Genomic DNA, 19,722 nt, shown 5'->3' on the forward strand with positions numbered 1-19,722 from the left:
AAAGTGCCTGTACCAGAGACATGATTGTTGCTGCTTAGGTTAAAATATCTAGTATATGTCAATAATGTAACAAAAAAGAAGAAGAAAATCTGTGGCGGTGTAAAAGTCCCACTAAATGCGTCTCTCGGTGTACATCTAAACTATATAACGATTAACCGCCAACTGTGAGTTCAATTTAAATTTTCCTTTACAAATGTGTGTTTGTTTAGGAAGGAAAAAAATGTGTGCGCACAGTGTTCGGCAATATAGACTCAAAGGCAGCACCAAGACTGGCACGAGACTATTTCCACTGCACTGAGGGTGGGAACTCCAGGCCTCGGGGCCGCTGTCCTGCAGGGTTTAGATGTGTCCTTGATCCAACACAGCTGATTTAAATGGCTCATTTTGAACGTTGACATATACATCAAGGAATGGACCAGCCACTGCACTGATGTTAAACCAGTTCAGAAGTTCATTTATCATCATGAACCACCAATTTATGAGCAGACAAACCAAAGTACACTCCAAGATTCAGTTGCTTGTAGAAGCACGTTTAGCAGCAACAGCTCAAAGTCATTGTTTTCTGTATGACTATCAGTCTCTCACATCATTGGGGAGTCATTTAGGCTCACTCTTCTTTATAATGTTGCTTCACTTCATTGAGGTTTGCACAAATTTGTTTATGCAAAACTCACGACCACACTACTTCTATTAAGCTGAGCTTTAAACTTTCTAAAATATAAAACCTGCTAGACACTGGTGTTGTGCCAAAAAGTGATTGTCTGCCAAAAACTGATTTCTGGTATTTAAACTGCTATAAGTAACTTGTTGGGCTATAATATGTGAAACATATGTCAAGTGCTTCCCTCATGGATGACATAAAGTCATCTTGAGCCACAAACAACATTCGTGTAACAAGGTAGAAGCCGCGATCAGTTTTTGGCAGCGACTTTTATATAACCTTTATTTATTTAGTTAAAAAAAATCTCATTAACATTAAACATGTCTTTTGTAAGAGTAAGTTGGCCAAGAGGACAGCAGCAATGGCAGCAAATATTACAATAGTTCAGTAAAAATATTTTAAGTGGGGATAAAGGAGCGGATTGGTTATAATGTAAGTACAATAACACAGAGTTGTAAAGACACTTGAAACACAGATTTCTTTTTAATTCTATATAAAACCTCTTTGTAAACCCTGTTCACCGATGTTAGGGTCCCTGGGTCGTTGACCCAGTGTTTTGTGTTTTTGGTTCTTTGATTTTGTTATTTCATTATATTCTAGCTTTGCTTTATGGGTTTTAGGATTATTCTTAGTTTAGGTTCTCTGGGTGGGGTTTGGTTAGAGTTTTAGTGTTCTGGTTTTCTGTCTGTGTTCCATAGTTGCTGTCTCCCCTATCTGCTGTATCCCCACGTCCAGTCAGTGGCTGTATCCCAATTCAGGGTCTGCAGCCTTAAGGGCCGCATTTTAAGGCCGATTACGTCAGAGCGACGCGACGAAGGCTGTCCCAATTCGAAGGCTGCTCGAAATGCGGCCCCCAAATGCGTCCTTCATTTCCCTGAATTTTAAGGACGTGGCAGTGTAGACTTGGTGGCCCAACATATCCCAGAATGCATAGCGCGGCGGTGGGTGTGGATAATTTTGCCGAAATAAAACGGCGGATGAGGGGCGCCCGAAGAGTAAACTTTAAGTAAGTACTGAATATTACGTCACTTATTTATGTGCAAATGTTTAATAACGAAGAACATTAAAACATTACTGTTGGCCACATGTCGGCAAAGTTATGTGACATCAGTGACGTTTGTACTAACTTGGTTTTAAAGCCTTTACTTTCAAATATACGCCGTTCAATAGCTGAGCTTAATCTTACAGAGAATGATCAAAGCTCATGTAGAAACAAACAAACAAATGCACAAAAGATTTTCTCCTTCATTTCTGTCAAACAAAGCTGTAAGACACGTTTCCAGCTGTTAGTATCATGGTTGCTAGGCAACCTGGGCAGCGCAACGGAGGCTAGACCGTCCCATTTCACAAGCCTCGCACTTCCGGCCTTAGCGGTCTTTGAGTACGCGGCCCTTGAGGATCGTTGAGGCTGCGTACTTTAAGGCTGCAGATCCTGAATTGGGATACAGCCAGTGTCTGTGTCTGCCCTGGTCCCACGTCTCTGTTCCCTTTGTTATAGAGCCTGCCTGAGTCTGTGTTATGTTTCCTGTTTTACTTTGAAAGTCCATGTCTGATGTTAATGTGTCTGGTTTTGCTTCCCCTTGTCTCGTTAGGCCTGATTTGCCCCAGCTGTGTTTCCCTCCTGTTACCCATTCCCTGATTGCTCCCTCTGTGTATTTAAGCCCTGTGTTTCTTTGTGTCGGTGTCGTGATCTGCTTTCATTTATGCTGTGTGTTCTGGCTGCCTGGTCATGTAACGTTATTTGGATTTTTGTTACGTTTTGCCACTTTTTGCCATCCAGCAATAAAAGCTGAGTTTTGAGTTACTTTCCGCCTCCGAGTGTCTGCACTTTGGGTCCTTCTACTTCCACTCTTGCCTGCACACAGCCTTAACCTGACAACCGACGTCTATTTACCAACGTACGTAAAGATATTACACATAAAAAATACACAGAAACATTGGAAATCACTTTTTGGCACAACACCGTAACCTCTCCAGAGGTGGTATCAATATTAATATCTCTAAACCCTATAAATGTTTCTTTTAAAGTCTGACGAAAGGAAGGAGCTGCGAGAAGTGTGCCTCTCAACCGGTGGCTCGCTCAATAACGTCTGGCTGTGCAGCTGAAACCTTTTTGACCCACCAACAGTCACACAGAGGCCACAAAATCTCACATGCGGGTTTCACTCTTTCAGGCGGAGTCTCTCTAAGAAATTCTAGTTTGAACTTCAGTTCAAATGCTTCATCTTCTGTGAATCGAGTCAAATTAGGAAAAAACTAAATATAAAACAGGTTTAAATGAACAAAAAAGAAACTCATCTGATCATTGTTAACATACACAGTGAGCACTCATGCAGGTTCATCAAGACTTTGGTTTCCTAAAAAAGATCTAAAGATTTGCAGGAGGAAAAACTGAATAACACCTTTAAAATGTTAGTTTTTCCCTTTTTTGTTCGATTGTAACGTGATTAATACAAAATATTTTAAAGAAAACATTTTAAATAAAGAAAAACTTGCCTAATTAATCATTTTATCCTGTGATTTCTTTATTTCGCAATATTTTTTACTGATTAAACATGTTGTTTGTGTTATTGTTACGGCTGCTTTGATGATTTAGGATTCAGTTTTGCTGCATGTTATCATTAAATCCTGTTTCGCCTGCTTTGCAAGAAAAATAACAGGAGACAATGTGATTAGGGCTGAGTATCAATTTCAATTCCTACAACTGCTTCAGTTCCCATTAGTAGTAATACCTACACTTTTTTTGATTTCACTTTTCTAATAGTTTCACAGGCTAATAGTTTTTAAACAGAATAGCACAAACAACATGTATCCCTTTAGAAATCAAACTGTGATACTTCTAAAAGCACATATTCACACCTAGCCACACTAGCACTGTATCAACCCCCAATGTTCCTTTAATGCAACTAGCCCTATAATTATCTACTAGTCACAAACACACTGCAACAGTAAGACTTGTTGATTACACATAGATGATTTATCTACTTTAGGAGCATTTGACTTTTTCTTTAGCGCTCCGAAAAGACACAGAGGCTAATAGTTTTAAATAGAGCACCACAAACAACAACAGGTATTCCTTTAGAAATAAACTTTTCTGGTGTTACTTCTAAAAACTACAGATTCTTAACTAGTCACACTCTGCAACAGTTAGACAGAGTGGGTTACAGTTAGGCCCCCAACAGTCAGCAAAAGAAGTCATAAAACAATAAAAGAGGCTCCCTTTATCAAGAGCATCCCAGCACTCACACATCCCAACTGTAGTTCCATAGTTTTTCCACCTTTTTCATTACAAACAGTTCCTTTATCTTATCTTATCATGTCAGAGGTCAACTGAAACCATGTCCACCTGAACCTCCAAAGGTTTTACACCTTTTCTTACACCCCACACCTTTATCTCTGCAGGCAGACAATTACACCTCCTACTGACTAACTGTACCTCTATAGTTTCCACCTTTTTTCATTACAAACTGCTCTTTTATCTGTCAATTACACTTTCTACAGACCAACTGAACCTCCATAGGCTTTCCACCTTTCTTCTTTACATCCTACTCTTTTATCTCTACATCTCAGAGCCCAACTGAAACCAAGTCCACCTATATAAAAACACCCTAATCAGAAACCCTGTATTTTTCCTCAGCACTTCACAACTACCGCAAGGTATAGCGTTTGAACTTTTTATTTTTTCGGATCCCAGACACAGCGGTGTGAGGTACTTAGCACACAGTTTGGACATGTAGATAACATCGTTTGTTTGGAACACAGCAGCAGAGAGGTAGAATTCACATGAGTTTAATTTAATCAAACCTCATTTTACGGATCTAAGTGGCTCCTCATCACGAGCCAATTCACCATTTTATTTAAATATCTGAATTTTCGGAATGATGATCCAAGCGGGACACAGAGGCTGCTAGTTTTAACCCACCAGAATGCAAATATAAATAAAAGCCTGACTATCCTGAGAGCTGCAGCGACACCGTTCTTTCACACGGATGCCTGGATGTGCGTTGGAGCCGACTTTGCTACCCGCACAGAGCGTTTCTGACCTACGGGCGTTGCTTATACAATAGAGAAAAGCAACAATACAGCGCGTTTCTCTGCTCCAAGACATCCCAGGGCCTTTCACAAGGTAAGCATGTCTGTTATACCCAGAGCATAAATGTCTGTATGTCAGCGCTGATTATTCAAACCCTGTTTAAAATGTGACACATATGTTGTCTGAAAACAAATCCTCTAAATTTGCAAAGTTACTGATTTAAAAATATATTTTCAAATTTTTAGTTGCATGACAAACATATGATAGACTCTTGAGCATATTTATATAGCTACATTCACAATGGTATAACCGTGCTGAATAAAAGATGCCCAAGCACCAATGCACTCTAATGCAAACCTCTAAACTGCATGTTGATAAGTGCATGAAGTATACCTGTGTGTGTGTGTGTGTGTGTGTGTGTGTGTGTGTGTGTGTGTGTGTGTGTGTGTGTGTGTGTGCGTGTGTGTGTGTGTGTGTCCTCACAGAAGGAAGGTCACAGCAGGAGCTTTTCTCGAACGCATTTCCAATCAGTTTTTTACAAGAAGTGTGGCTCATACAACGGTATAAATGTATTCTTTGCGATACTTTATAAATATGAAACTCTAAAGATTTTGAGTTCGTGCACATTGTGAAACAAGAATCTAAATATTTGTGTCACAATGATTTCTATAAAAGCATTTTGTTTATGGGGATAATGTGACAAATCTTTTGTGACCCTATTAATGATCAGTGATAATTGAAGAGGAACCCTGGCTCGGGACATTTTCATGACAAGTGTCAGCGCAGACATCTACTAACGAGAGAACATGTTTTATCATCATAAACACGGTGATGTGAAGCATCGTTAAAGTGTCACTTCAGTAATGTTGACTCATGTTTTTAATAATGACTTTAAAACACTAATTTCTGTGGTTTATTTTAAGTTTACAGAATATAACATGTGGTAAGACGACGAGTTTTACTTCTCACTGTCCGTGTCATGTGTATCTATTTATCATGTATGCTACTTTGCCGACAATGTTTCATTGTGTTCATGAAATAAACCAGACTTTCACTGTCTGCATCTTTTACTGTTTTCTGCTTTTATTCACTCCAAGTTTGACAAACCTACAGATATCCAGAGTTAACTCACTAACAATGTGGAGCAATCTCAGTGTATTTAGCTGCTTTTTCCCTGAACACAACCAACTGAGAGAAACACCTGTAGGCCTCACTTTGGTCATTTTGAACGCTGAAGGAGATTTGTTCCATAGACACCTTATACTAGTGTTTCCTGCACTACTATGTTCTATTTAAATCCAGATTCCTTTTATAGTTTGCAGTGAAATTTGTTAAACCGTTGCTTAATGGGACAGAAGTACACGTCACTCTTTACTAACACATTTATAGATGAGTTTATTGCTGAACGACACAGCTAGCAGTCTCACACACTCTTTAGGTTTTTCAAGTTTTGTGTGTAATGGTTTAGTCTATCAAACCTTACCCTTTTCTCCCCAGTATCACAACAGTGTGACTCCCAAAGTACGGCTCAGTAAACAACCAATGATTCTAAATCCAGAACAGAAAGATACAGTTGGAAGATGAATGATTGCGTTTTTATGATGTGTAGTAAAACGACCCCCTCTTCTTCTTCTCTGTGTTGTTGTTGTCCTTGTGCGTGTGCGTGCGTGTGCGTGTGTGTGTGTGTGTGTGTGTGTGTGTGTGTGTGTGTGTGTGTGTGTGTGTGTGTGTGTGCCTTAGAAGTCAAATAATACATTAGCCCTACTTAAAAAAACATCTGAATTACATTTAGAGCTGAGATTCTAAGTTGTAAGCAGAAATCTTATGCTCAGCCAGAAACATGTTTCCCCACTTTCACAATGCTGAGGTGTCAAATCCACAACCCCCAACAGATGGTTTGTTACACGCGGGTGTGTCATTTTACGGCTTTAATGTTTCCAGCTGATAAGGAGAATGAGTGCATTTCAAATGTGCGTCCAAAGGCTTTAAACATCCGTCTGTAACGACAGTATCAAACTACAGAGAATTGTTTTTACTAAAATGAAACATTTTCAGATGAAAATGTTTCATTTTATTTCACTGTAACACCCCCTCAATGACATTTTTAGGATATTCTTGGTGATCCCATGTTTTCATATTTATGCTTTTGGCACTGAGGGTATCTGATACGCACGTTGTCACTGTGTTTTGTGCTACCAGCTGTGAGGGCTCTGCTTTTGCTTTGAGCAGTCTGTTTTTATTTTGTCTCGCGAGTGTGTGTTTTTCAAACCAGATCCTCCTCAGTTTGATTTTGTTACCACAAACTTTGTGTGAAGTTCACAACAGAGGTAAAGAGATTTAAACACACCAGTTTAAGGACGCAGCGATTGGACCAGCTGCACAGGGCTGGTGAAGCAGAGAGTGTCGGGGGAGATGTGCAACAGAAGCAGAGGGAACATTTTACTAGATGATAAATGGCACATTTAGGTGATTAAGGATTTGTTGACAAGATTAAAAGACACGTCCGTCAGAGTTCAACAACATTACAGTTTGATTAAATAAAAAGTTTTTAAACTACACAAGGTTCATTTTCTCCTCTGATAGTAATCATATTAAACATGTTAAGAAAGAAAGAGTATAAAGAAAAATAGTAAATGTGTCTAATTAAACTCTTCCTGTGAACCTTATATCATCCTTTAATATGTTCGGTGTTACAAACTTGAAGAAGCACAGAAAAGATCATCAGACATTAATCTAATCAGTTTTCAGCCTTCATTCATATTGAAAAGTTGAAATCTTCCTTGCTAGACCCAAGTGCAGCGTTTAACACCGTCGGCCAGAACATTTTATTACAGCTATTATTAAATGGAGAGTCCTCTTCACACACTGAGGTTAATTATGAAGCTCCACAGGCTTCTGTGCAAAGACCAGTTCTGTTTACATTATACGTGCTTTAGAAGACATAGCATACATTTTCACTGCTATGCATATGATACCCGCTTTTATTGGTTAAACTGCCGGGATGTCTTAGACACATAATGAGCTTTAATTTTCTGCTTCTAAGTTCAGATAAAACTGAGGTTATTGTAACGGGGCGTAAAAATCTTAGAAACACTGTGGCTAACACGATCCTTACTCTGGATGGCATTGCCTTAAGCCGCCTGTTGCAGTCATTTGGCACATTATAAGTCAAATTGAAGCACACGATCCCAAAGCACAACATCAACATTTATTTATATACAAAAATGAAAATTCTTTTTACAGAAAAGAATTGTAACTTCACAATATTGCATTAAGATGAGCAGACAGATTTTAATCTCAGCATCGTGCACACAGATTTTTCAGGACACTGGAAGAGTTCCTGCCGTGGATTTAGATGTTAGTGTTGTGTGGATGATCCCATTCTGTCATCTTTGTGTTACTAACACTGATGCTTTTACACTTTAGGACCCTCGAGACCTCTGCTGCTCAGCCGTCCTGATCGCTGCCTCCACTTTAACCAGAGGCTGTAACCTCTGATCATTTCACCTGCACCGGCAGTAAAACTCTTCTCCAGAACCAAACGTGCCATAAATCCGTCACAGCTTCATCATCAGCTCAGTCTCAGCAACATGCAGACGACCGAGCAGCAGAAACTCTGCAGGGAACGTCTGAAGTCTGTTCTTCAGTTTTCCCAGCTCACTGTTTATTGAACATGAGACAGAAAAATAATTTCACCTTTAATGTGAAACTTTTATCGCCTGTGACATATTTGCAGGAAGTTTTCGTGCTGTGATTTAGTGTCACAGCCATAAATATCACACAAGGTAAAAACTGCAAGTCCCAGCATCCTCTGTGTTTAGGGAGGAGCAGTGAAAGTGAAAGTGTTGATCCTCCGTTCAGAGCAGCAGGAGGAGGAAGGTGGAGCTGATGCAGGTGAGTGTTAACATGAATATGTTTCTTCTTATGACATAAAATAATTCCAAGCTGTTCGTGTCTGTGGGTGAAACGTGAGGCCGGTCGGCTCCTCTGAGCGCTGGTTTCCTGTAAGTAGAGAGGAAGTGAGTTTAGCTGAGAGAGCAGGAGGAGAGTGAGAGCTGTGCTGAGGCAGGTGAGTGTTAACACCGCTCTGACATTACTGTGTCTCTGTGGCGGGAACAACAGGCTCCGTCAGTGGAGGCAAAAATAATCAGACTTTGGTTTTTCAAAGGAAACTACTTTATGTTGGGAGAAGCCGCGCGCTCATTGGATAACAGCTTGTCAATCTCAAGTTATTAGCCAATGAGCGCGCAGGTTCACAGTAAGACCCGCCCTTATCACGACGTCTTTTAAAACTAAAATGGCGACAGAAACTCTGTGAGTGGAGTTCAGGCTGACTTTATGAAAGTGCGACGTTTGAGCCACTTCCTGTTCTCAGTCCCGGCGTCCTGATCACCGAGGTTTCTGTTGCTCTGATATCTGATATTGATTATATCGGTAAACAGGCTGTAGGCAGAAACATCAGGTCTGATCTGAAAATCCCTTCAGAAACAAACTTTAAGAGTTTTATGTCCGTGAGGCCGCACGCTGATTGGATAACAACCTGTCAGTCTCAGGGTATTAGCCAATGAGCGCGCAGATTCACAGTAAGATCTTATCACGTCATTCTTTTAAACTAAAACATCGACAGTAAAACTGTAACGTGTCCTGTGATCCATAAACACTCTGTGATGAATAATCTGAAGTCATTTTGAGCCTGACAGTAGTTTCCTGTCACAGAGCTGAAGCTGCAGGCAGTTTTTGGCACCTTTATATTTAATTTATTCCAAAATAAATCAATAAAGGTAGAAAAGAACTCTCAGTGACATTAAAAATCTATTTTTAAAGACAGATGTGACCAAGTGCAACAAATATAAGATGAGATGTTTACAGATATTTGAAGTATTGATCATATGTAGAACACAGAGCAGGTCCAATAACAGAGTCATCCTGCTCACCATGATGATGATCCCAAACACACTGAGTTCCTTCATCCACCTGATCATGTACTTATTAAATAATGTGATGGTTTTGGTGTTTTTTAAAGACTTTGAGCCTCTAAAATAACTGGTTTGGACTTTAGGGCCAAAGCTCCAACATTAGAAAGCCGTCAGTGTGATGCTTCCAGTACAACAGCACCTCTGAGTGTGTGTGTTTACCTCTCAGACTAACTCCACCCTGACATCAAGAAGATGGAGGAAGAGGACGGAGCAGCATCCAGCTGTGTGTCTGTGAGGAGTGACTGGTCCAGAGACAAACCTCCAAACTTCAGTAATGAACCTGCAGCAACAGTGTTCTTCAATCATGGAGCTCAGCTGACCATGTAAGAGATCTGCTGACTCAGAGTTCAAAGGTTGTTTCTATAAATGTTCTGCCAGTGACATCATAACTTAACCTCACACTGGTCTGTGTATGAAGTATCATTTAGTGGCCGTTGTTAAAGTTGTATAATGATGATGCTAGTTTGGGGTGCATTTTCCTGCTGATGCAAATGCATCTACTTTGCCCTTTGTCTGGTGCTTTGGACAAAGACGTCCAATGAAACTCAGAACAACACAGTTTGCACCACCAGCAGGCAGAGGAAGTGGCTGACATCCAGAAATCCTACCAGTGGCTGAACAAAGCTGGACTGAAAGACAGCACAGAGGCACTAATCATGGCAGCACAGGAACAAGCTCCGAGCACAAGACCCATAGAGCCCGGGGTCTACATGGCTCTTTTTGGGGGGGTTGTGTTGTATTAATAGTGACTTTGTTTCTTTGGACCTGACCAAAGTATTTTGTTTTTCAGTTCAGTTGCAACATTGACTAACACTAATGCAGGGGTCGGCAACCTGCGGCTCTTTAGTCCTTACAGTGCGGCTCCTCGTGGTTTGGGAAAATAAATTAGAAGTATTTAGCTGAAGTGTATTTTATTTATGTTCTTTTTTAACTTGTAGTTCTAAATTGGAAGATTATTGTGATATTGAAATAAAAAAAATAAAATTATATTTTATTATTTTTTCATCGCTCAAATAAGCGTCACACTCGTGGAAGCCGGTGTACCCGCCGAAACGCTGTGCATTTATCGAGACTTTCAGCCCCAGGTAGGCCAATTATGGATCTTGGATCCACATTATGTCAGCAGCTGTTCTCCACCGTGAACTATGTTAAAAACAAACACCGCTCACGCCTCACAGACGACAGCTTACAGTCCTGTAAAGATGAAAGTGACTTCGTACAGCCCCGACCTGCAGACGCTGTGCGCAGAGGTTCAGGAGCAGAAGTCCCGTTGTAAACATATCACGGCAGACCCGACGATGTTTGCATGAACACGCTTTTCAGCTTCTCTTTATTGACCACTTTTCACACACGGTTGCTGTACGCACACAGCCGGCTGTAGCTTTGCAGCTCACAGCCCGACACACACCAACACAACAGCACAGACGTTAAGGCGGCGAGGCGTGATTGCGGGTGCCGCTCAGGTGTGTCCGCCTCCCCTGCAGCGGCGCTGCAGACCACGCCCCGCCACACACATTAACCAGGTAAAATACATATTTAGGCAGAATTTTGCAAATATCTATTTTTCATCTTTCAGCAGCATAGAGCTTTTTTTCCAATTATTTTTTAAAAGTCAGGTCAAGGCTCCAAAAGCCCAAAGGAGATATAAGGGTGGCGGCTCACAGCAGCTTTTGTTTGCTACATCATTTTAGTTCAGCTGGGTGTCTTTCCTTTGGTTATATTTCTTTAAGAGTTCAAATGTGTTCATTACATAAATAACATGTAATTTTCTCTGTAGCACTTCATGGATTTCATAAGCAACACACCTTAGTTGTTCACACAAAGCATAAAGGTAAAAACAGTATATACAGTGTTATCTTCATTCTAGATGTCAAAAAGTATTTGTGGCTCCCAGTGTTTTCTTTTGCGTGGAAACTGGCTCCAAATGGCTCTTTGGGTCCTGAAGGTTGCTGACCCCTGACCTAATGGTATAATTTTTTTTAGCTGGATCGTTCTATAAAAACATGAATCAAATCTGAGAAAAGTTTCCACCTGACCTGTTGAATGTTATTGAAGCCAGAAGTTTGCCTTCATACTGTGTTTCTTGCATGCCTTTTGTGGTGTACTAATTGATGTGAAATGAATGCAATGTGGTTGTGTTTGCAGAGGTCAGAGGTCACAGTCTCCAGCATCCAGCTGTGTGTCTGTGAGGAGTGACCGGTCCAGAAACACACCTCCACACTTCAGTCATGAACCTGCAGCAACAATGTTCTTCAATCATGGAGCTCAGCTGACCATGTAAGAGATCTGCTGACTCAGAGTTCAAAGGTTGTTTCTATAAATATGTTCTACCAGTGACATCATAAATGATTCCTAATGGTGGTCCGGGTACGATAATGCTAGTATCAATCGTAGTAGTAATGCAATCCAAGGTAATGATTTCTTCTCTGTTGCTGTGAACGTCTCTGCAGCCGTCTGTACTCTAATCTGAGACAACTATTACTGACAGAAACCATCACATCATCCAGTTTGTGTGTTTGCAGCTGCTTAAAAGATTTTAAACAGATTAATCAGTAATTCATGTGATGTGTTTGTGTTTGCAGAGGTCAGAGGTCACAGTCTCCAGCATCCAGCTGTGTGTCTGTGAGGAGTGACTGGTCCAGAAACAGACCTCCACAATTCAGTCATGAACCTGCAGCAACAATGTTCTTCAATCATGGAGCTCAGCTGACCATGTAAGAGAGCTGCTGACTCATTTACGGGTGTTTGAAATTCTGTGACCACTTTGTAATTTTAGTTTATATTTTTAAAGTGTTTTTATTTGTAGTTGCCTGTATTTTTATTACACTGTGTGTAACGTGGTGGTTTGTGCTGTTTGGGATCGTTTTGGTGCATTTGTGTCAGAACATCAGATAAATGATTTCATCACATTTTAAAAGAAAGTATCAGGATAATAATCTGAACTGAGTCATCAGAAATAGAAAGATGGTCTCAACAGGCCACTGAGCTGATCTCCAAAGAAATGCAGAAGATTGAAGAGTCCGAGGCTGTTTATTTGTCACAGGCATCGTCATACACGTACAACACAGTGAAATGTGCTGAGCTGCTCCTGTGACTGGACAAAACATTAGAAACAATCATTAAATGAAATAATGAAACATTGTGCAGATGTAATGTTAAAGTGCTTTGTGCCACATTAGCACAGCATGTACTGACAGAGCAGTGCAAGCAGAACAAAGCAAATGAGCAAAGTGATGTAAACAGAGTAACTGAACAGAGTGAGCAGAGTAATATCAGCAGTAATGAAGCAGCAGGATCAGTGTAGCAGCGTGTGACGTCATAATGAATCAGACATGATCTGAAATATGACAGTGAGACAAGAACATGATGTAAGGTCCTGTTTAAACCCTGATGGTGATGCTATGAGGGGAGCATGTTCTGATTTAGGACTTGGATGGTCTGAGGATAGAAGCTCTTCTCTGTTTGTGTCCTGATGGTGCAGAAGCTTCTGCCTGATTGTAGAAGGAGCTGAAGCCAGCATCATCCCAGAGGTGAAGCTCCTCTGTGTGCAGACCTGAGGTCAGATTCCTCCAGGCTGATGTTCAGGATCTACAGAAACGTGTGGTTGTAGTTATTGCTGCACTGTGTGCTGACAGCAGATACTCAGAACAAAGCGCTGCACACGTGTTCTTTACAAACATCTGTACATATCAAATATGGATCATGGCAGTGAATGAACACGTTTCTGTCATTTGTTTCATTGGCTTCTTTTTTCTGCCTGTGTTCATGTGATTAATGTCTAACACATAAACAGGTTTGTAATCAAACATCACATCATCAGGGAGGCATCATGAAACAAAGTTACTGCTGGAGGCTGAACTCAATTTGGTGGCAATGTTCAAAAATATCACTCAGATCATTTCAAAGCTTTTAGTTCTTCTTCTTCACTTCTGTAAAATAATAGAAAGAAAATCAGAACCCAGAAGTTCACTTCCTGATGACTGAACTCTTTCAAAATAAAGCTGAAAGCTCTGAATGTGACACCGCTGCTCCACAACAGTTTTTAGAGGAGGTCAAAGGTCAGTTGAAAGTGATGGATCCCAAACTTCCAGTACATCCAGCGAAGGACATAATCAGCTCTGTGATGAAGGCTTTTACTGTGGAGTTTGTAGGCTGATCACTCTGTGTTTAATAAGACAGGCAGGAACAGCAAAGGAAACTTGGATTCTGAACTCAAACACAAGTTTCTCCACTTTGACTTTTCTCTGTGACCATCAGAGCTTCTGCACAGTGTCATCAAATCTGGATGTTTGTCACTGACAGTCAATGATTTTAGTGATAAAGAAATGTGTTCACAGAGGGAGGAAGAGGAAGAGGAGTGGTGTCTGTGAGGAGGAGCAGCTGTCCTGCTGTGCTTTGTGTCAGGACGTCCTGAAGGATCCAGTCTCTACCAGCTGTGGACACTGGTTCTGCAGACAGTGCATCTGCTCATACTGGGACCAGTCTGCTTCATCAGGAGACTGGTCCTGTCCCCAGTGTGGAGAAAGATCCAGAAGCAGAGCTGGACTGCAGACAGCCAGTCAGAGCAGCTGTGTACAAAGTAAGACTGAACATCTGTCTGCTGATGGACTCATTTCTGAAAACTGGACTTCTTGTTGTTGTTCAGACATTGAAGAGTTTTCTTTCTGTTTTTCTTTCTTTCAGCAGATGTTGGTCTGCAGGAGGTTTTAGATGAACATAAGATCAGTCTGAGGAGGAGATGTGAACGTGTGACTGAAGGAAGTGATGAAACAGGAAGTAGAACCCTCCTCAACAGGATCTACACTGAGCTCTACATCACAGAGGGACAGAGTGAAGAGGTTCATAGCCAACATGAGGTGAGGCAGCTGGAGACAGCTTCCAAGATGGACGCCCTCCATGACACTCCAATCAGGTGCCAGGACATCTTTAAAGCCTTACCTGACCAACAGAGACCCATCAGAGTGGTTCTGACCAACGGCGTGGCTGGTGTTGGAAAAACCTTCTCAGTGCAGAAGTTCACTCTGGACTGGGCAGAGGGCTTGGAGAACCAACATGTCAGTGTGGTGGTTCTGCTTTCATTCAGGGAGCTGAACCTGATCAGAGAGGAGCAGTACAGTCTTCTGGAGCTGCTCCATGTTTTCCATCCAACATTACAGAAGGTCACAGCAGAGAAGCTGGCTGTCTCTCAGCTTTTGTTCATCTTTGACGGCCTGGATGAAAGCAGACTTTCATTGGATTTCACCAACAGGAAGCTGCTGTCTGATGTCACACAGAAGTCATCAGTCAGCCAGCTGCTGACAAACCTCATCCAGGGGAATCTGCTTCCCTCGGCTCTCGTCTGGATAACTTCCCGACCTGCAGCGGCCAATCAGATCCCTCCTACATGTGTTGACAGGCTAACAGAAGTACGAGGCTTCACTGACGCCCAGAAGGAGGAGTACTTCAGGAGGAGATTCAGTGATGAAGAGCTGTCCAGCAGAATCATCTCCCACATGAAGACATCCAGGAGCCTCCACATCATGTGTAGAATCCCAGTCTTCTGCTGGATCACTGCTACAGTTCTGGAGCACATGTTGACTACAGAGCAGAGAGGAGAGCTGCCCAAGACCCTGACTGACATGTACTCACACTTCCTGCTGGTTCAGACAAAGAGGAAGAAGAACAAGTACCACGAGGGACATGAGACAAGTCCACAGGAGCTGACGGAGGCTGACAGGGAAGTTCTTCTGAAGCTGGGGAGGCTGGCGTTTGAACATCTGGAGAAAGGAAACATCATGTTCTACCAAGAAGACCTGGAGCAGTGTGGTCTGGATGTGACAGAGGCCTCGGTGTACTCAGGAGTTTGTACAGAGATCTTCAAAAGAGAGTGTGTGATCTTCCAGAAACCAGTCTACTGCTTTGTTCATCTGAGCATCCAGGAGTTTCTGGCTGCAGTCTACATGTTCCACTGTTTCACCAACAGGAAGTCAGAGGTGCTGAAGAACTTCTTGGGAAAAAAATACAGAGAGTCCTCTCTGGATGATTTTTTGATGGAAACACTAACAAAATCCTTCAGGAGTAAAAATGGTCGTCTGGACCTGTTTGTTCGCTTCCTTCATGGCCTCTGTCTGGAGTCCAACCAGAGACTCTTAGGAGGTCTGCTGGGTCAGACAGAGAACAGTCCAGAAACCATCCAGAGAGTCATCAAGAATCTAAAAGAAAGGAAGACAAAATCCTCTCCTGACAGAAGCATCAACATCTTCCACTGTCTGATGGAGATGAACGACATCTTATTATCTCAGGAGATCCAAGAGTTCCTGAAGTCAGAGAACAAATCAAAGAAACTCTCTGAGATCCACTGCTCAGCTCTGGCCTTCATGCTGCAGATGTCAGAGGAGGTTCTGGATGAGTTGGACCTGAAGGAGTACAACACAACAAAGGAGGGACGACAGAGACTGATTCCAGCTGTGAGGAACTTCAGAAAGGCTCGGTGAGTCCAGATGTGATCATTAATATTATCAGTTGGTGATAGTTTAGTTACTCAGTCATAAACTGCAATCATTTCTTATTTGAGGTCACACTAGGGCTGCCACAAACGATTATTTTTGTGATTATTTGACTAATCAGATCAAAAATAAAACATACAACTTATTGCACCAGCATGCATCTGCTGTTATATAACTATCATTAGCTTACAGCTTAGAGTTTTTAAGGTATGTGCTAACTAAAAATAAAGACCAGATGATAGTTTATTAAACTTTTAATGAAATTTGCAGATTGTAGCAACAAACAGAAAGGCCCCCAAAATGTGTGCCGAGTTCTTCAGTGTGATTTCTCCACGATGAAAGCACACTCTGCTCCACATAGTTATGAAGATCTTGATTAACCACATTAGCTTCACATTAGTAACTTTGTCCTCGACAGCTCGGCCATCTTCAGAACCTGCCCAGGAATTGAACTGCACATGTGCACTGGCTCCAGACGTGGGGTTGTCCTGCATAGTCAGTGGTGTCAGTAGATCATTAAGTAAAATAATATGTTACTAGATTCCTTTGAAAGAGCAACCATGGACGACAAAGCTGGGCGGAGTCTGCTCTAAGACACCAAATGAGCAAATGTTTGCTGACCTGTATCAGTGATCACCTTTTTGTTGGCCTGGTCCCCCAGTCCTCCCACTCCCCCTGGTCCTCGGTGGATGCTGTCACTTCCTCTGACACCGGCTCACCATTTATGTTGTGTCAAAAATCAAACGTGAAGATCTAATTTACTCTAAACTCTCTGACTGTTACTAATATAGTCATAAAATATGCAACAACCACTGGAGATGGAGATGAAGCTTCAACTTGCAGAAAATAGTTTATTAAAATCAGTTTGAATAAACCCAAGGCTCAGAGCAAAAGAGACAAAAGCGCCCCCAAGTGGTCAGACAATAGACGAACAGAATAAACCCTATCAAAGACAAACACGCTGGAAGCATCTTTTCTAACACTCCAGTATTTATTAGCATTTAGTATAAATTTATTGTGACTTTGAAGACGTTCAGTGTTTCCTTTGGTATAACGGAGGTCTGACTACAGTCCAGTAAACACACTGATTAGGATTATAGATTAAACTGCAGTAATACTTTCACAGTGTGCAGTGATGCACAGGTCCGAGTGGTTTTACACTGAAATTCTCAACAACAGGAAACTATAAGAATTTGTTACTCTAATAATAAACATAGAAGAAGAAAAACATTTTTCATTTAGAGTTGATGAATATAAATGAATTTGAACTTTACAAACCAATCAAAGACAAACTGATCCATGTGAGTTTATAACAATATTCAAAGGCTGCTGCTGGACACAGACAGGTAACATCATTTTGACTTGCTGTCACCTGGATCTGGAGTCATAAACACTGAAGCGCTGAACATTAATACAAGTCTGTTTCTGCCAACTAGTGATAAACCTGCAGACTAATGGCTCAGAAAGCTAAAACGAGCCAATCATTTCTGTGTTTAGTTCCCCTGAAATCAGATGTGATATCAGCAGCTCTGAGTTCATTCATCATTATTGTCCAGTGATGAGATTTCTGCTCCGTTTGGTGACAGTCAGCAGATTTTTCCTGAGTGTGGACGTGAACAGTCGTACCTGACAGCAGCAGGTAGCAAACAGAGATCGTCTTTCCAGCTGGAACTCTTCACTGAGCTGAGCTCATTCAAAATGTTCTGGATTCAAGACAGGAAACAGTCCACATGTGTGTCTTCACTCTGACTCTGGATCAGATCTCACTGACAGACTGTGGACATTGTGGAAGCCTAAATGTGACACCATCTTCCTCCTTCATCTGCAGATTAAAGCCAAACAAAGATTCTCATTAAAAGTCTGCAGGTCTGAGAGAGACTGAATCGTTGTGTCATGTCAAACACAGTAAGAGGAGCTGAAGCACAGATGTGAAGAGCAGATGTTCATCAGATTATGACCTCACTCTGTTTTGTCTTCATATACATTCAGTCTGTGTTTATAATGCAGACTTTCTGCTTTTATAATAACACATTTTGTATTTTCTATGATCACAGACTGGCTGACTGTGGACTCTCAGGGACTCATTGTGAAGTTGTGGCCTCGGCTCTGAAGTCCATCCCCTCCCATCTGACAGAGCTGGAGATGAGTAACAACAAGCTGCAGGATTCAGGCGTGAAGCTTCTGTGTGCTGGACTGGAGAGTCCAAACTGTCGACTGGAGACTCTGAGGTGAGTTCACTGACTGCAGCTGTTGTTGTTTTTCTATATTTCTGATCTTTGATATTTGAAACGTTCTTTAGTTCCTAAATGTTCAGGATGTGTCTGAAGAGAAATGTGTCTTTGAGTGCTTTCAGAAATGTTGTGTCTTTCCAAACGACTGAACAACAGTTTTTCCTCTTGGCTCCAAATAGAAGTGACAGACTTGAGCAGTGTTCATTTAAAGGCTGACAGAAGTGCAGTGGTGACGGGGAGATGTTTGACAGGACAGCTTTTTAGCCTCCACAGGTTCATGTTGTGCTCCATCAGTCAGTGAAGATGAAGTCAGTACTGGTGAGGCTGTAGAGTGTGTGAGGGATGTGAATGAGGCTGTTGGAGATCTGATGATAGCAGATAAAAACAGGCTGCAGAGACTTTGAGCTTGTGTGGAAACAGACAGAGAAAAGAAAGACATGAATGTCAAAGCTAATAAAGGTGAAGTTAGGAGCTGTGATGATGTTCATGTATCAGAAGCTGATCTGGCTGCTACAGAGACGACCCACACAGCTGCTGTGGTGAGGTTTGTGTTAAAGCAGAGGAACACAGGCCCAAACGTGACAGCAAAGCAGGTTTCAGGCTCTGTGAGAGGATTTCAAACAGAAGCTGGAGAAGAGAAAGGACTACAGAAAGAAGGCAGCTGAGACCAGTCCAAGTGTTTCCATGGAGCCCAGTCTAACATTCATTTATACACTAACGTACAGAAGTGAACGGGAAAATGAATCCATAGTTTCAAATGTAGAAATAGTTCTCAGTTCATTTACAGAGTTTAATACAGTTCATGAGGAAATGTTCAGTTCGATTCAATTCGATTGGAATCTGGGAAATTTTGCCTCAGACAGAAATATTATAATTCAGTACATTTACATATTTTTGTGTCTATAAAAGGGAAGCTGGCACTTTCGAGACTTTATCAAATGTGTGAGCATCACAGCAGAGGCCTTTGTGTCAAAGTAGCTGAAGATAAAACACGGAAGAACATGAAGGTGATTTTCCTGTTCTGGGATTTTATAGAAATATTCTGCAGTAGATCAAAAACGAAAGAAAACCATGAATCAACACATGAACATTACCTGATGCTGCTGAAGTGAAGCAGAGCAAAGTTACAGTGTTTTTATTAAAGACACAACTGAGCGTTTTGCAATTTGCATAATTTTAAAAAGTTTAAATTTGTTCAGTATTGAACGGCAGAATTTAGGTTTTCTTTTCGAAAGCAAGTAAAAGGAAAAAAACAGCGGCCGACAGCGCTGTAAACAACGGTAGACTTGTGCGTAACAAGCAAGCAAATAATGCAGAAAACAGATTTTAAACAGGA

The 19,722-nt window shown here is 41.4% G+C and overlaps 2 protein-coding genes across 2 annotated transcripts in view; both read left to right on the forward strand.

The window, feature by feature from the left end:
- The window catches only part of LOC147302911 (NACHT, LRR and PYD domains-containing protein 3-like), a 114,459-nt gene that overhangs the window by 90,595 nt on the left and 4,142 nt on the right, over positions 1-19,722 (forward strand). Inside the window, exon 9 of the mRNA XM_086283609.1 lies at positions 18,210-18,383. Within this exon, the coding sequence (XP_086139735.1) occupies positions 18,210-18,383 (174 nt within the window). The remainder of the gene's footprint in view (positions 1-18,209; positions 18,384-19,722) is intronic.
- Positions 9,863-16,143, forward strand: LOC147302916 (protein NLRC3-like). Its single transcript, XM_086282137.1, has 5 exons — positions 9,863-9,993; positions 11,816-11,947; positions 12,253-12,384; positions 14,008-14,249; positions 14,357-16,143. The coding sequence occupies exons 1-5, from the start codon at positions 9,863-9,865 to the stop codon at positions 16,141-16,143; spliced, it is 2,424 nt and encodes an 807-aa protein (XP_086138263.1).

The sequence above is a fragment of the Aulonocara sp. 'chitande type north' Nkhata Bay genome, linkage group LG23, assembly GCF_057382095.1.
Source record: "Aulonocara sp. 'chitande type north' Nkhata Bay isolate Kocher_YH1m ecotype deep benthic linkage group LG23, A_spYH_male_GT1.1, whole genome shotgun sequence".
Taxonomy (NCBI): Eukaryota; Metazoa; Chordata; class Actinopteri; order Cichliformes; family Cichlidae; genus Aulonocara; species Aulonocara sp. 'chitande type north' Nkhata Bay.